Source organism: Vanessa tameamea, chromosome 31 (assembly GCF_037043105.1).
Source record: "Vanessa tameamea isolate UH-Manoa-2023 chromosome 31, ilVanTame1 primary haplotype, whole genome shotgun sequence".
Lineage (NCBI taxonomy): Eukaryota > Metazoa > Arthropoda > Insecta > Lepidoptera > Nymphalidae > Vanessa > Vanessa tameamea.
This window is the reverse complement of record NC_087339.1, coordinates 4,042,065-4,061,354: the sequence shown is the minus strand read 5'-3', so window position 1 is coordinate 4,061,354 and position 19,290 is coordinate 4,042,065. Positions and strand designations below refer to the sequence as shown.

Here is a 19,290-nt window from a genome sequence, read left to right as displayed (position 1 = left end):
GTTTTCAAATTCATTCCTTTATCAAGTCGTAAACTCTTTGTACCTTTTGAAACTAAAGCACTAAACAGACAAGTGCATGTAAAATTAAACTAACATAGTATGGATAACTTGGTTCAAAATAGTGTAACATCTTTGGACGTATAGTGTCATATCAATATGAAACCTTTTTAATGGCCTAATTAGTCATTACAAGATCTAAATTAGATATGATATCTTCTACTGAATTGTCAAAGTCTATCAGAGTCATATATTTTCTTGCAATCTTACAACAATTAGAATAAACACGCTTGTAATATAATTCGGCCGTTATTTTGAGTGACGGTTAATGTAATGACGTGAGGTGCGATGAGTGGTTCCATCGGCACCGGGAAGAGGTGGCGATTCCTTGGCCTGCAAAAGCGGCGGGATATACCCTATCTATGGGGTTTGATGGTGCAGCGGTGGATAAATAATAACAATAGATCCAAAGCAGCTGTCTTAGAACATTGTCCAAGTGTTTGGGAGAGCTTCAGACTAACCCCTTTTCCTACCCCGACTGTACCTCGAACCTGTTATTTCCCAGGGTTCACTGATAAATATCAAAGGATATATACCACGTTATGCATCGTTTGATATGAATGTTGACACGTATAATTGACGACCAAATCTCTTAATCGAATAGAACAGCTGATCCAAAATGACTGGAGTAAGTTTAGCCGCAGAACCAACTGCTTCACGTGCTTTCAGAGGCAGAGAATCGTAAAATTCAGATGTAACTGTGAATTTCCGAACAAGAAAAAACCCATAAAATTGCATCGGTTCGACTTCCGAGTCCGAAACCAGAACCCTGGACTCTAGCAGACCAACGAAACAATCGAAAATTTACACAAAATACACTAACAGTTACGAAACGACTTATGTACACTTAATAATAACCAAAGTGTAAACTTTGAAACTTTTGAATTAAAAGTTTAAAATTGTCCGCGGAAACTTTTTAGACAGAGTCATTTCCGTTAGTCAAGTTTTATGACACAATCAAAAATTTTATAACGCAATTCATCGGCTCAATCGATACATCTTAAACGACGATTGCGGGTTCGAATCCCGACAAGCTCCACTGAGTTTCGGTGGTGATAAACATCGTGCCGAAATTTCTTTGGAACAGCATTGTGGAATTAGCTCCGAACCCAGCAGTTGATTTATTGCTTAATTTTACTCACCGGCTGAACAGGGTCCTCCATGGTGAAACCCATGTCCACATCCTGCTTCCACAGCACCTCGATGAGGTCCATGTCCTGGAAAGAAAACAAAAATGTTAAAAAAAAAAAGTATAATTAAAAAATATATAGACCTGTAACTATCCGTTGTATACATTCAAAATACGATACGATACTCAAAATACGTTATTCGTAGCCTCATCCGTAAGTAGAACGCTCGATTCTTTTATTTTAGAATATATGGACCACCTAATGGTAAGTGGTCACCATCGCCCATGGACAATGGCGCTGTAACAAATATTAACCACATCTTAAATCGCCAATACACCACTAACCGTCCCTTGGATCTATAATCATGATTCGGCAAGAAATTTAAAAATAAAATTATTCTATCTGTCCGGTGTTTTTTTTTAAATAAAATAAAAAGATCTTAAATATTAATAGATATAGATCTAAAGTTTAATATAACACATATATACATAAACAATTTCGACCTTGAATTGACAGGACATTATTGGTCGAAATCTGTTTGATCTGTGATCCGTAACAAAATGGCGTTTTTAATGACGACGACGTTGTCATCGGAAATTTAGAAGTAAAATTATTATTAAAATAAATATAGGTCTTTACGTGTATACGTACGTAATAGTGTTGTGTTATAAACAAAGACAGCAGTGCCGATAGCAGAGTTATTAGCAAATCCCACGAAATTCTTATTGTTAATACAATGGACTGTAAGTTAAAATAGATAAAAAAAAATATCAATGTCTAAGAAAATTAAATGGAAGTTAAAATGAAAATTACTAAAAACTAGACTGTATAATGCAATACCCTTAAATCTAATTTTGTTAATATTAAAAAAAAAACAACAATAACATAAATTAAAGTCAAATACTTTCTACAAAAAATTAAATTCCATAAATTCAAATAATAACTCAACAAAAGCATAAAATAAGAACTACACTAAGATTTTTTATAAATTGAACTCTTTCCACATAAATATAAAGCTGATAATAACATATTTGAACTTTGATAAAATTAATACTAATACAAATATTGAATTGTTATTGAAAATTGAACTTTATGTCAAATGTAGAACGTTTAATTTTATTTGATGCAACTTTACCGCCTTTTTTAATCTGTCGGGTTCTCGGCATGACGCATTTTTAATTACGAATAACTTGTTTTTTGTTTTATATGTAATACATTAATGTTATTCACATATCATGTATTTATATTATGTACAATAAAATGTGTGTTATATATTTTGTAAACATTATATAAGTCACAACTTTAACATTGTATAAAATTAGCGTATAATCAATTAGTTGATATTATTTACGAAAATGTAAATTTAAAATTTTAGTTTACGTTTCAAATTAAAATAATTCTATTTTTGTTTTTGATTTAAATACGTAATATATGTATTCGATCAACTTAGACTCTATAAATTTATTTAAATATACAAACAAATACTAAATAAGTAAGTAACACGAGGGAATCTATTGACACAATAAATATTTAAAACGTTTATTTCACAATGTCTGTAGTAAAATAATATTTACATAATTGATGATATCAATACTTAAATGTATTTGCTCTGTGTTATTTAGTAAAAAAATATTAATAAAATACAACTTTTTAAGCATAAGGCGCCATCTATATCAAATTGCAAGCAAAGTTCTAAGCACTAGATGGCGCTACTTTTTAAGAGCGCCATCTATAATCAAAATATGGTAATAACTAGATATTATATTATGATAACGCTATTCGCCAGCAGATGGCGTTATGAAATACTATTGCTTTCAATAAGTACCAGATGTTAATATTTAACAAATTAAAATTAAGCATTAAAATTAAAGTTTAAAGGTATTCTTAAATCTTATAACAGTTAAAATTTAAAATTGAATATTTGTTTTTCAACAAAACCATCTCAATAAAATAAATGGAGAATTAAATATATTTTAAGGATGTCGTGAGAAATATTATCAATGAGTAGTGAGTACTATACTCAACAGATGGCGCTGCGCGATATTTATAAATAACATTCTAGAAATTTAGAACATATGATTGCTGGAAGTACATACAAGGTCGATGGCGGTCAAGGCAAACCAAGGTTGAAAATTTACGTTTTTAACGCTAAATGTTCTATAAAAAACTAAAAATAAAACATCTCACACGTTTCCACCTTTATTTATATAGGTATAAAGTCGAAATTTCATTGTATATTTTTTAATTATTGCTACGCCCAATATTCGAACATATTTTCTGTATGATTAGGTTTCGAATCGGTTACTATTAACGAATACGTCGTTGATTTCAATGACCGATAAGTAAACATGAGTATTACAAGGTAGGAATGAGTTACTATGAATCGAATTAATCTAAAATTTGCTCATTCATATAATTAAAATCGATTTTAAATTAAAATGAAAGCGTAAATGCAAATGGCCGCCTCCTGTCAAACCTAATAGATCAATATGGCGGTAGTTTCATTGTAAATAAACGTTCACGATTAATTTATAAGACACAGTAGGCATTATAAATTATATAAATCATGTCAATAACTATATATTTTTTATTTATTTTATAGGTCTCTACTCGTATGTAACCGTTGCTTAACTGTTATTTTGTTTTGTGAATGTTTGTGTGGGTACGGTTTAGATCGAACTCGCTAGGTGGCGCTGCGATCTGCTTCGAAGATTTCTTGCACAACAAACAAATAAAAACTTATTTCTCCGTACGAAGTCGGATATATATTATTATTTTTTAGGAAAACGTAAAAACACTGATTATTTGTCAATTCTAAAACAATAATAATCGGTCCAAATTTAAAAATGCGAGACGGAAAAAGATATTATTTCAAATTTTTTTTTAATTTTTTTCCACAAAAATGCCTTAAAAACAAAAAAAAATCGTTAGAAACTTGTCCTGCAGATTATTTTAAAAACATAACCGTTTTATCAGCTCTCCAAAAATTTTAAACAACTAGGATCTTATTTCAAAACAACCGATATAAAATGACCACAAAGGACGCTGGTGGAAATTCGTATTCGAACACGAACGAATTCGGACTATAGTTCGCTCTTTAAAATTCACACAAAATTAATTAAAAACAATACCCAATATGTCTGTATGAATATGTTAATATACTATGTCAATATGAATCCGTCGAATTACCAATAACCCTGTATATATGTAGGGTGACTAACAAATTACGCGACGAGTTTTCTTTGTAATGACTCACTCATAAAATATAAACCAGAAGAAAAGTTATTAGTAAATAATATTGTTATATAAGAATCGAGACGGCCCAGTGGTTAGAACGCGTGCATCTCAACCGATAATTTCGGGTTCAAGCCCAGGCAGGCACCACTGAATTTTCATGTGCTTAATTTGTGTTTATAATTCATCTCGTGCTCGGTGAAGCAAAACATCGTGAGGAAACCTGCATGTGTCTAATTTCAACGAAATTCTGCCACATGTGTATTCCACCAAACCGCATTGGAGCAGCGTAGTGGAATATGCTCAAAACCTTCTCCTCGAAAGGGAGACGAGGCCTTAGCCCAGCAGTGGGAAATTTACAGGCTGTTAATGTAAAAAATGTAATGACGATACGGTAAATCTGCCACATTTATAAACACCGAACTACATTGAAGCAGCGTGTTTGAATTCGCTGAAAATCTCCTCAACAGAAGAGGCGTCCTTAGCCCAGCAGAAGGTTATAAGTACGACGCATCAAATTTAGACTATCGACGTGAAATTATTATAGATTTTGACCATTAGTTCTGTAGATTAAAGCCCATTCCAATCGAAGTAGGAATAAAGATAAACAAACCTTAGATTTACGTATTCCATGCGATTCGCTAATAACTCAGCTATAAACACTACAAAGAGTTTATGATTAATATATCTCTGTTTATAACACAACACTGTTACACTTAACTACTTATATCCACTTTAATTTTACTTCCGAAGTTCCGATAACAGTTTCGTCAACGTTCAAACGCCAATCGCAAATCCATAGCGAATATCATAAACTAATCGAGCTCACGACCAATGACATCGCGTCAATTTGCTGTCTAATGTTTATTTATTTGGCTGTTCTCTTATGGTTGGAATATAGTATACAAACAAACAAACAAATTATACTCCACATTATTAGTACATAACAAACATACTTTGTATGAGATCATATTTATATATTATATTGAAAGCGTCATGCGTTTTCGATCTGCGTATATATGATTATAATTTCCTAAGAGATTTTTATCAAGGCAATCACGCTCAAGAAACTCTAACCAAATGTCTGTACTCACAAACTATTAGAACTCATTATCGACGGGAATCAGTAGGGCTCTAAACTCGAATCTCACCGCAGAACACGATCGTGAAGTCACAGAATGCCATGTGACTACTACTAAATATACTACAGAATGTCTTACAACGTTCACAGCTCTTTGTAATTAGACAATACAAACCGCTACGTCCCTGCGTTTTAAATCTGTAATATCTTCGAAAATATTCGTTTAAATTACACGCTGTAAAGGGTCATATTGATCTATATTAAATGCACAATGTATTTAAGGTACTTAACTGGATAAGGATTAATACTGTATTGCTTAAAATCGCTTCGTAAATAAGCCATTATTTCTCGTAAAAAGTAAAAGATAAAAAATGGTCATTGTGGGCTATCCCTAAGAGATAGACATACCAGCGCGGACTTTTCTGTTGACCTTTTTAACGTGTACAATATTAGTAAATGATTTTGAACCATTGCCTTTTCAGTTAGGCATTACAAATAATTGACCACCCCATGGTCTAGTAGCTAGATATAAGGCTACAGATCCCGAGGTTCTCGGTTCAAGTTCCAAGTCGAGCCAATAATATGTGGGGTTTTTCCGTTGTAAAATTCTCATTAGCATGGAGTCTGGAAATTGGAATTCAGTACACTTATATGCTTTAGACAGCACTTAAAGCCGTTGGTCCTGCACCTGAACTGTTTGGTTGGATTTGCCGTCCCATCAGATTACGAGAGTGTCATCATCCTCCTGCCCTTATCCCAATTTTATTTGGGATCGGCGCAGCATGTCTTCTTCTTCCATACTGCTCTGTCGGACGTCATCTCACAAGTAACATTCTTTCTAATCATATCGACTTTCGCACAATCCATCCATCGTTTCTTTGGTCATCGGTCTATGCTCAAGACCTTCCTCACAACATGGTTCTCATTCCTCCGCATGGCCATGCGTCCAACATGCCCATACCGTGGCAGCCGGTTTACCCATAGCTTCTCGGTTACCGGTACCACTTACAAACTTCCTCTTGTGTAATCAAGAAGTGGAAAAGAGTTCACCGAGCACGAGATGAATTATAAAGACGAATTAAGCACATGAAATTTGCGTGGTGCTTGCCTGGGCGTGAGCCCGCAATCATCGGTTAAAATGTACGCGTTCTAGCCACTAGGCCATATCGGTTCTTGAGATAGTCCACCGTAGCCGAAATCGGTCAGGACGATTACATCGTCACAGATAAAAGGTCTTCCTCTAGAAATCCGGTTACTTTAAGACGTTGGTAAATATAGGTATTAAAACTGTCCAAGTACTTGCTCTTATCAAAGTTCGTTAACCTTTCAAATTTTATTATCAACTGCGACGTTAAGATATAAATAATCACATTTGGTACTAAGCGCAAGTTCGCCCACGCGTGGGACATCAAAATCAAAAATTAAAATATACTTTATTCGAGTAGGCTTTTACAAGCACTTTTGAATCGTCATATAACAAACTATTTAAAGTAAAGCTACTATCAAGTCGGAATGCAGATTCTACCGAGAAGATCCGGCAAGAAACTTTTTCAAAGTTTAAAACACAAAATCTTATTATTTAAATACAATTATATATGTATGTAATTTATTCTGCCTGGAAGTCGACGAGCATCAGCTCCACGCTTATTTATCCTCTGGCTGTTTAAATTTTTGATTAAACTATTTTTATTGTTAAATTAACTTTCGGTAGGCAGACTAGCAAATGGTCCGCCCCATAGTAAAACGTCACAACATCCATAGACATCTACACTGTAAAATGCACCGACTTTTGGAACAAGATCTTATATCTCTTGGGCCTATAGCCAGTTTTAATATTCGGCGGTCGTTCATCAGGTGGTACCTGACGTACCTGCCACCAATATTATTTACTTCCCGATTGCCACGCCACTTAGCGGATCCAAGCTAAACCATCCAGATTCAAATACACGCAGGAAAATCAACCGAAATCACTCCAATCAGCTGTCAAACGATGTAAAAAATAAAAAAAAATATTTGGCTTTTAAGGACTATAGAGATTACTAATAAACGATAAATGTCGATGCAAATTACTAAATTATAAATATAAAAGGTAAACTTTAATATACAAGAAATAATAACAAACTTGTAACCCCTACTTTCCGTTTGCATACGGTACAGAGAACGTTTTTGGCCAAGGGTATACGCATATATAATAAGATACCGGGAAACGTAACCAATGTACCATTTAACAAATGTAAAAAATCCGAGCCGAGATGGCCCAGATTTCGAGTTCAAACCCAGACAGGCACCACTGAATTTTCATGTGCTTAATTCGTGTTTATAATTCATCTCGTGCTCGGCGGTGAAGGAAAACATCGCGAGGAAACCTGCATGTGTCTAATTTCAACGAAATTCTGCCACACGTGTATTCCACCAAACCGCATTGGAGCAGTCTGCTGGAATATGCTCCAAACCTTCTCCTCAAAGGGAGGGGAGGCCGTAGCCCAGCAGTAGGAAATTTACAGGCTGCTAATGTAAAAAATGTAAAAAAAGTTTATTAAGACTATATAATCAATAAATCTTCGCAACGAACGCCTGGATTTAGGCTCGGGTTCCATAACAGCATTGTGTATCTGTTTGTTGGAAAAGAGCAACTACGCGAGTTCCTTGCCGTTACATCTCTAGAGGCTGTATCCGAAACGGTGGCAGAATTTAAATATGGACGATTCAAAAACGCTTCACTGTGAAGTTTACTTGAACAAAATACATTCGATTTGTATTTTAATATATTTGTTTATAGTGGCAACACTTTTTTTTATAAATATATATAATATATTGCAATGTACATATATTAACTATAATTCCTGCATAATCGACTTTTTGAATAGTCCTAAAATCCGATAATACATTTTTGATGTCTCACGATCGTATCTTAGAGTGAATTTTGGAGTTAATTCTTGCAGACAGCAAAATCAAAGGTCCTATTAATATTGATCCGGAGCGCGTTGCCCGCTTGGGTGAGAGACGTTCAAATTCTTGAGGTCCCAGACAAGGTCAACAATACGCATATTTCGGCGAGTTGTAGATTTTTTTTAATTAATACTATTACATCAAGGAGGTGTGAAGTATTTTTTTTTAATGTCAAATGGGCCGCCCGATGGTAAGTGGTCACCAATGGCCATAAAGATTAACGTATGAAATTTTAACAATTTCTTACATAAGCAATGCACCATCAAAATTGACAACTGTGATGTCCCTTTTGTAATTACACTGGCTTACACACCATACAAACCCGAACACAATACGTCCAAGTATTTCCTTATATATGTTGAGTGGGTGGTACCAACACAGACAGGACAAAGCCCTACCACCGGTATAATACTTTATTTTTATTTTTTAAGCAAAAAGAAAATATAATTGCAAGCTATCTGAGGTCCTATTACAAAAAACTTCATTTTTTTATTTTTTTTATGTCATTGGTTGGCGGAGGAGCATATGGGCCAAATGATGGTAAGTGGTCACCACCGCCCATAGACAAAGGCGCTGTAAGAAATATTAACAATTCCTTACATCGCCAATTCACCACCAACGTTGGCAACTAAGATGTTACGTAAGTTAAATAGTCACGACGTGAGCGTGTCACAGACCACACAATAAACAGACTCAGTCTCGCATTTCAAAGGAAAAATTTCAAAATTCACAAAAAAGCCAACCCTATAGCTCTAGCAGTGCCGTCTATCGGATCCAATGCAAACCATCCTCATCCACTCAAACACAAAACGACGATCTCCGTGGTCGAGTATTACACCGGTTTTCATGGGTACCCCACTCCGAGGTCTCGGGTTCGATTCCCGGCCGAGTCGATGTAGAAAAAGTTCATTAGTTTTCTATGTTGTCTTGGATCCGGGTGTTTGTACCGTCGTTATTTCTGATCTTCCATAACACAAGTGCTTTAGCTACTTACATTGGGATCAGAGTAATGTATGTGATGTTTTCCAATATTTATTTATTTAAAATATCATCAAAATCGGTCCAATTTTTCGAGTTCAGTGACACGTGATACAAGACGAATTATTTTAAAAGTCAGTAAAAACTTTCTTTTATATAAAAAAAAAAACTATCTATTATACGTAAAAAGTCACCCCCAATATTGACCCCTGGGGTTAGTTATAAAAATTTGCCTATATCCTACCCGGGACTCAAACTATCTCCAATATCCTGCATGGAACTCAACAGATACAAAATTAAGCTTTTTTATCATAAAATCTTGAACCGAGATGGCCCAGTGGCCCGCGAGCATCTTAACCGATGACTGCGGGTTCAGCTCCGCTGAATTTCCGTTTGCTTAATTTGTGTTTATAATTCATCTCGTGCTCGGCGGTGAGGAAAACATCGTGAGGAAACCTGCATGTGCCTAATTTCAACGAAATTCTGCCACATGTGTGTCCAACAATCCACATTGGAGCAGCGTGGTGAAATGAACTCCAAACCTTGTCCTCAGAGAGGAGGCCCAGCAGTGGGAAATTTAGAGGCTGTTACTATAATCTTGTATTGAGTAACACGCCTCATTTGTCAATGTTTTCACATGAGCTTTAAAAATTTTAAACTGGGCCAAGTTAAAAATAACTGTAATTCCAAAGTTTCAATATTAACTTTGCAGACATTCAAAACGTCATTTATTCGCAAATCCATTATGAATATCATAGATTACAGAAGATCGACCAATGATATCGCGTCAATTCAAGGTCAAAATTGTTTATTTGTCTTTGGTATTCTTGTTATTGGAATAGACTTTAGTTATCTCATAATTTATTATGCTGACTGTACTGTACAGGAAGATATATCTCAAGAGATAGCTTTGCCTATATAACAACAAAATTTCACGGTAAATATTTCTGAGAATATCATTAAACAATAATAATTTATTAAGACAATTCGTTTGAGAAAGCGCAGACAGATACAAAATCTCCGAATTAATAACCCCTCGCGTCGGGGGTTAACGAAATGGACTTCAACGAGACGGAGAATTTCGCCCGAAATACGAACACATTGTCGTCAGAAAGAGATACATATATATTTCTAAACGCCTTCTTCAAAATGAGCAAAAAATTTGGCAAATGCTGTTGTTTACAATACAATAAAAAACATAAACACGAATTTACTCGTAGTTCAAAACTGTGACCCACTAAATAAAATATGGGTGATTATAATTTAAAAGACTCACCTCCTGAGTAAGCTCATCCCCACTGTGATGACCTTCATCCGGCTCCAATTTAATATCGGGCATTTCGGAAACAGAAGACGTATCCATCTCGCTCACACCACTCGAACTAGCTGACGTAAAACTCGTACTAGCTCTTTCTCTCTTCACGTCCAACACCAATTCCTCTTCAAACATTGGCGCCAATTCGTAAGCCTCTGTATCCAACGGCGTATTCTCCAAAAGGTACTGTTCCAAATTCTCTTGTTGCTGCTTAACGTCCAAACATTCCAGGCCGTTCTTGAGTTCTTTGACATCGTCGAACAGTTCCTCATAGTCTTGGAGATCTGCGATATTCTGATGGAAGACCGAATTCGGTTCACCAACTTCCAACTTGCCAGATTTCGCCGAGAAATACGGAACATAATCGTCGATGGCGTTATCGCTGTATAGGTCGTCATCGTCATCTCTTTCTTTCTTGACCCTTACGACGAGATCTTCGTCAGATTCCTGTTCCTTCTTAATCTGCATCTCATTGGGTATCAGAAACTCATTGACATCGAACGATCGACTCGATATCTCCGCAAATATGTCCGACTCCGTGTGATTTTGGAGGAAGTCCGCTGATAAGGTTACGACAGCGTCGGGCTGGTCCGCTTGGGTTTCCTCCTCGACTTTCACTTCTTGTGCGACGTTATCATCAGACGAGACATTGTCCTGGGCGTTCTCATCGTGGACCGCCTCCTGGGACAGTCCCGGCACAACTGTATCGGTCGCAACATTATTAACTAAATATGTATGAATCGAACCCTGATTATACCACATCCGGTCATTGTTTACAAAGTTATTGTAGCGACCTAGAGAATTTAACTCCTCGAATAATTGTCTTTCGTAGTTAACCAGTATGTGGTCGAGGGATTTCGGGTGGACGAACCTCGGTCTGATCAGCGTCCTCGCTTCCTGCTCGAGGGACCAATCAGATCCGTTTGATATGTGGAGACCAGCGAGCTGCTGGGTCTCCAGCTCGAAGTAGTCATCCGGGTTCGCTTTCAGGAGGCTTAGAACTAACGCCAACCGGAGCAGTTCGTCGCCGTAGAGTTTTTTCAACGCTATCATTGTTAAGGTTTGTTGAACTTATTTTTATTCAGTCTTTATATATGGTTGAGCACTAAATTAATGAGATCATAATCAAAAATGTATATATTATTATTATTATCACTGAGCTAGAATCAAGTCCGGGTGTTGTGTATGTTTTGTTTTATATATTCGTTGATTTTCCTTTTACGTTTGTCCGGTGACATTTTGTCGCACCGTCACGAACACCTGAGCACGTTTTTTTCAGTTTCCGCGCACATTTTCCACGGGAACATTGTCACTGAATCACTAGGATAAATTTTTAGTTCTCACTGGCTTCGAGCCAAATAGTTCTCTAGTCCTCGTGTAAACCTAAGTAGGCAACATCGTAACCTTGAATACGGGCAGTCTTTAACAAAGGATGTTATTTTATACGATACCAGGGATAAACTTCTTTTTTTTTTAATTACAAAATGGACCAACAAATTATTGAATTACGCACAACTTATATATGCACATGTTTAAATAAAACTTTCCTCAATACTGAATTAATTACGAGAATTCATTAACATTTGACATCAATTGATAATAACACTAATTTAAAATCCTAATTGAAAGGGGGTTTTATTTTTAAAAAATAAACACATTATTTAAAAAGACGACCTTATAAAACACCCAATTCCACTTTTGAAATGAAATAATTCCAGAGTTTATTTAAGATTCGCGCGTTACAACACGAAACAATGTCTTTGTTCGTAAACTGACGCGACGCGCGCGCGCGCCGTGACGCTCGACGAGCTACTGCGACGAAATAAAGAATAACATACGTTACATACGGGCGTTCAATGACCAGACTGCCTGGCCTTTAATCCAGCCGTCCACAGACAACGAAACATTTATATTATTACAATTTCAATAGAATATGAACTTTAAACTTACAAAAAAAACTTAATTAGATATGTTCGAATTTTAAATATATTTATTTGCTACGATGTTATTACATTAATTCATTCAAAACAAAATTATCAAAACTTCACAGTATATATTTTTAACACGCTTATGTTAGCTTCACTTGTGACTATGTATGTAAGAAAATCTTGGAATCTTAATTTGACCCACTTCCCGGTCTTCGATTAGGATGAAATTTCGCTCACGCTATGAGTTCTGATGACAATACATGTCTAGCTAAGAAACGTCATTACAAATCCAATATGGCGGCCTACCCAAGATGGCGGACTGGCTGTTTGAAATGCACCCCCATGATATGGGTATTAAATGAAAGGGTTTGCTTTTGTTATTTTTAGTGCGTGCTAAAACCGTGTTTTTTAGTTTTTTAAACTATTTATAATTATTTTTTTAGTCTGAAAAGAGATAGACACTATTAGTCAGATGCTTAGAAGATTGACATATCAAATTTCGGGCCCCACTTTTTTATGTTATAGTTCATAATTTGGCAACGGCAATAAAACGGTGGCCCATGTGATGGTAGGTGGTCACCATACATATCATCGTTACGGACGCACAATACTGAGTACTGTTCGGCGGTATATCTCATTTGTGGGTGACACCCAAGTAAATTTCGAACATTTCCGTTGCGTACAAAACGAGCAATCTATGTTGTCCAGAGAGATAGTCACGAATGACTGCGTTGATTCAGCTTTCACTCATTGCTTCTGTGTGTACGAATAAACATATAACGCGGTTACAATTACGTAAACAGTGGACTATGGATAACTGTTTTCGACGTACAAACGTCCCGGAGAGAACTTCAGAGCGGTCGATTTAGATCGCGCGTATTATACGCGAGATGTCAATGTCAAATTATAATTTTGAAATGTACTGGGAGCACATACGTCTTTGTACAATTAGAGTCAGAGATCACTCTTTGTGTGAACGTGGCCTAGACGGAGGTTCCTTATCCCATATACTGTTTTCTTGTCCCAAACCCCTCCATCCCGTATACGACGTCCCTCCAAAAGTCCCTTGCCCTATTAATGTTGAATGTTTGTTAAAGTTTGTGTTCAGTTGAGCGTAATAAAATTAAGTTGTAAATATTTTTGTGATGTTATCTTAATAATAATTTATGTTTATCTAATTATTTATTGTTGTGTTGTTTTAGGTTATTGGTTAACAGAGAGTCAACTACTACTATGCCTTCAAAATTGAATTAAACCTGTAACCTCGACCGCACCGTTCAATCTCCATCGTGTCTCCTCCATCGCACGTGACATTGACGAAATAATCTGTGCCCTCTTGGCACAAATAAAAGCCAGAATAGTTAAAAAAAAAGTCTATAATCTACGATTCATACGAAACAATGGCAGATCAATTGAGAATATTCCAGAACATTCTAGACATTCTTAACTCTGTTTGTTGGTGTAGATCGTCGAAATGTTTACTGTTTTTGGTTATTACAATGATTTGCCTTTAAAATCGAATAATTTTAATAAAATTGATTTTTAAACCGATTTTGGTGAAATTTCCTATGGAGATAGTTTGAGTTCTGGGGGAGGACATAGGCTTATCATTTTTATTCCACCTCTTGGGGATGTATAATGGGGCTAAAGATTTGTATGTTATAAAATGTTATAAATTTCGCGCAGGTAACGCATAGAATATAACTTGTATGTAATATTATACATATAACTTTCGCGTAATATTGCTTGTAATAATGTCAAACTTAAGCCGGCCATTTTAGAAAAAAATTTTTTTTTTTAAGATAGGCAAAGGGGCAACTTTGTGGTAAGTGGTAATGACTCCCATATACATAGGCGCTGTAAGAAATATTAAACATTCCTTACATGGCCAACGCGCCACTAACCTTGTACACTGGCTCACCCGCCTTTCAAACCAGAACAACACAAAGCATTACGGCTTAGTGACTTTTTATTTCAAATGTTTAATATATAATTTACATTTTACTCAAAAATACACTCAGGACATTTTCACACCAAGCGACTGAGTCGATCGAGAAGCTAACGAGAACCGATGGTTGCAACTTTGCAATCCTTGGCGCTAAAGTCAACTGCATCAAGACACACGTGTATCAGTAATCATGCTATATGATATATCGTAATTACGTCATGTAACAATACGTGATAAGGTAACGCGATGCGTGTTTTACAATATTTTGGCAATTAATCCTTCAAAAATTTCAAAATAAATGAACCTCATTGTTAAATGACCGTAAACACCCATAGACATTGCCTTTCCTTATATATTCGGTAACGAAGTTCGGATAATCGAGACGGTTATTTAAGATCAAAAAAGCCAATTTCTATGTTTAAATACGTATTTTTTTAAATCGTATATTTTTAATTGACGAACGGCTGCAACGCGCCAACGTTTGGATACTTAAACGTACGGTTAAAATAAGCCAGCGTTCGGATAATCGAGGTTCGACTGTAACACGTAATTACATTTATAGACTTTTCAAACCTAAACACAATAATACTATGTTTAGTAAAAATTTGCTAACAACATCAAATGTTTTCGGAAGACATTTTATATTAACTCTGTGCTATAAGTTACTTAAAGCCCAGTAATAAAGTCCAATCTTTTCCTGGGTTACTAACTTCCTTCAAACCGAATTTGATTGACCGCCTCAGGCTTATATACTCTTTATGCGCAATAAATTAACTAATACCTCTTTTATAAATAGTTAATGTACTAGCAAATGTAAAAAAAATCACCTAAACAACCTTATTATTGTCATAAAAATAACTTTACGATATACTTGAGTATACAACGCATTAACGAAACGTAAAATGAAAATAACCTAACGACGAAACAAGATAAAATATTACCGATGCGCGCCAAATCTTAAAAAAAAAAAAAAAACATTGTACTTTCAGACAAAGACTTAAAGATGACGGATCTGTCATTGAAACACACAGATTTTATATAACTATGTTTGGGTTGAGTGTGATTTCAAGAGAATTAGCACAGAGTATAAACAAAAAACAATTTTAGAGTTTACTTTTTTTTTTAATAGTTGACGCAAAAATATCGTAAAATTTATAATATATCAGAAAATCCCATAAATTTAAATAAAGTCAGAGTTTTATTTTTTCGATACGTCGATTTACCATATTGAATACAATTGACTTCTTTGTAATCGAGATCGACTTAAATTTAAACAAGATGTCCATTGATCGTTTTTTTTTTTAATTACAAGCAAAGATAACAAACTGATAGAGCACCGACGGGCAAAAATTTTAATTTCATACGTATGTATGATCTTATGTCTATATTAAAGCGAAATACTTCTCACTGATTGATCACGAAATCTCTGAAATTATAACACCGACAAACTTGAAATTTGGCAGGTAGATCCCTTATTGGGTGTAGACGTCTGCTAAGAACGGATTTTACAAAAAAAACACCCCTAAGGGGGTAAAACAGGGGTTGGAATTTTGCATTTTATAAATTTCGCGCGAGTAAAGCCGCAGGTTCAGCTAATAATTTTAATATCACAAACATACATTACAATTTTACTTATATATATACAAACATAAATTCGCATATTCCATTGAAACAGATTATAAATGCAACGAAGTTTTACTGCGTTCTCTTTTTGAATTCGTCTTTCGAATGACTTAGAGGCCGTTTCCCCGTCATGGCGCTGATCCAAGATGGACGAAGATTTTAAATAATTTCACACTCATGATAACAAGGTTTGTGCCATTTTTAACATCAATAAATAATATTGCACATGGCCGAGCTGATATTGAACAGCAAGACGATCGCGAGTTCAAACCTAAGTATCAGTAAAGTACAATCAAAATTTTATATATCCTGCCTAAAAATCATTAAACACATCTTTAACACAATCTTGTATCGAGTACGTTATTTAGCAGTTTTTTGATAGGACATTTAGATTTTTTAAGTTATTTCTTTGAACGATCTATTTTAGCTGCGGTAGACATCCTTACGAAGACCGATTGCAATTAGATATATAAAACACACGCAGACATACATACATACATACATTAGCAGCCTGTAAATTTCTCACTGCTGGACTAAAGGCCTCCTCTCCCTTTGAGGAGAAGGTTTGGAGCATATTCCACCACGCTGCTCCAATGCGGGTTGGTGGAAATCACATGTGGCAGAATTTCGTTGAAATTAGACACATGCAGGTTTCCTCACGATTATTTCCTTCACCGCCGAGCACAAGATGAATTATAAACACAAATTAAGCACATGAAAATTCAGTGGTGCCTGCCTGGGTTTGAACACGAAATCATCGGTTAAGATGCACGCGTTCTAACCACTGGGCCATCTCGGCTCTTACGCGGACATACTATAATATATCTCGTGTAGTTGTCTAGTATCACATGTGAATGGATCAGGGCATTATCGCTGTCGCTGGGTAAGAAGAGCTCAAGCGCCACATGGTGCTTTTGAAAAATTACCTTTAATTTATTTACAATAAATCTCATTTCACAAAAGTATCATTTTGCGTTTAATCCTTACCATTGACGTAATGTTATCTATGATCTACAATAATGTTACAAAGAGGTTCTGTTTGTCTGTATGCATGGAGCAATCTCCGAAACTAAAAATTTCAAATTTTAAAAACATTTGAATAAAGCTACATCATGCCTGGGTGTTATAGAGTATAAATTATATGTAAAACTTAACTTTTTTTTTTAAATTAATAAATTGCACCCGAGCGAAGCCGGGGCGTGTCGTAGTAACAATATTTTTATATGGTCATTTTCTCTTAAATGTAAATAAATATTACGTAAAATATAAGGAATCGTAAATTTGGATCATGACCAGAATTTCTCATTAAAAAAAAGTTTATAAAAGTCAAAACTGCTTAGAATTTAAATATAATTTAATTGCAAAGAGTTAACTATTAGGTTTCTTGCCAACATTCGCGGTAAGATCTACATTCCGAACCGAGCGTTAAATTAAATAAGCTATATATTAATATTCCTCATAGTTTATCTGTACATCGATATTTATCTAGTTAGTATTCTCCCCCCCAGCGAAATATCATTGCAATGCCCTTGCACCAAAAATATACTTAAAAAAAAAACAACACAACATCTTTCTTAGTAAATATTTTTAACATAATTTCGCTTTCCTTCACGTGTTCGTAAAAGTCGAGTGCACTCGCGCCGTCTTTAAAATCATAGATAAAAATAAATTGCATTTAATTAGGGCGTTGCCTGCGCGAGCGCATTGCGTTTTTAGATTTATGGTTCTTTGTTTAGCACGTGTCTATTTCAGTATTGCGTAGATTAAACGAATATATGTTAAAGTTTTTATACGATCATTTTATCTCGGTAATCAATTAAAATAAATAAAACATATGATTTATCGTTTCGTTTCAATATTGCATATGGCAACACAGTTTTATAGCTGCCTCGACAAAACTTAAAATTATACCTGCAATTTTAATAACAAAATTTTAATAGAACAAGAATAAAATATAACAAATAATTAAATAGAAACTAGATTATACATTGCCACGATTAAAAAAAAAAAAAAAACTGTACCATCCATAGATTGAGAACATAAGTGAAATAAATGGCGTTCTTAATTTAAATGTATTAATACTATTCTAAACTTAAAAAAAAAAAGAACAAAAGCCATCCGAGTATGAAGTAACGAAATTTTTAATTGTTTTAACGAAAATAAACGCTTTCGCGACGGTTATTCTACTTTCTCTTGATATTTCGCGAACATTCTACCGCTTCTTATTTCCATAATGGCGTATATGGTAAACTGGCGTTTTTTTTGGAGTTTAAATCGAGTTTGTAAGTGTTATTTTTTATGTAATAAAGCTAGGCGAACCGGCCAATGGGCCACTTGATGTTGAGTGGTCACCACCGCCCATAGACATTGGCGCTGTTAGAAATAATTACCCTTTCTTCACCAATGCGCCACCAACCTTGGAAATTATGTTATGTCCCTTACACTGACTAACTAACCCTTTAAACCGGAACACAACAATACCAAATACTGCTGTTTGGCGGTAAAATATCTGATGAGTGGGTGGTACCTACCCAAACGGGCTTGCACAAAGCGTACCACCAAGTAAGATTTAAGGTTAGAGTGTCTGTTTGTAATATTAAAATAACCAATTTTATCTAAATGCATATGTATATATACACGGTACATATACCAAAACAACATTTTTGTCCGTCTGTCTATCTGTTTGTTCCGGCTAATATCTGCAACGGCTGGACCGATTTTGACGCGACTTTCACCGGCAGATAGCTGATGTAATAAGGACTAACTTAGATTACTTTTATTTTAGAACTACATATAGAAAAAAAATAAAGTCCCGCTGTAATATTCAAATAACTTAAATTCAAACGCGCACGAAGTCGCGGGCACAGCTAGTTTCCAAAATAAAACTATCTTTTATTACAGCGAAGAAGTAGAATTTTTCTCCAGCATACATAAATCCACGCAACTTTTTTTTCTTTGTATATTCGTCCTTCGATATTAACTACTCATGTAGACCGTTATTCAGCCCGTGCAAAGCTGGGATGCGAAGATAGTTAATTAAAAAAAAA

At 35.1% G+C, this 19,290-nt stretch overlaps 1 protein-coding gene across 5 annotated transcripts in view; it reads right to left on the bottom strand.

Annotated features, from left to right (window-relative positions):
* Window positions 1–19,290, bottom strand: part of LOC113394099 (segmentation protein cap'n'collar-like) — a 120,458-nt gene that overhangs the window by 84,586 nt on the left and 16,582 nt on the right. For 3 of the 5 annotated variants that reach the window (XM_064220130.1, XM_064220133.1, XM_064220132.1), the window contains exons 1-2: window positions 10,706–12,387; window positions 1,200–1,274 (exon numbers count right to left, since the gene is read on the bottom strand). In XM_064220130.1, the coding sequence (XP_064076200.1) occupies window positions 1,200–1,274; window positions 10,706–11,797 (1,167 nt within the window). In that variant the 5' untranslated portion in view covers window positions 11,798–12,387. Of the gene's footprint in view, window positions 1–1,199; window positions 1,275–10,705; window positions 12,388–19,290 lie in introns of those variants that run through there. The other 2 variants (XM_064220131.1, XM_064220134.1) reach the window with 2 other exon arrangements.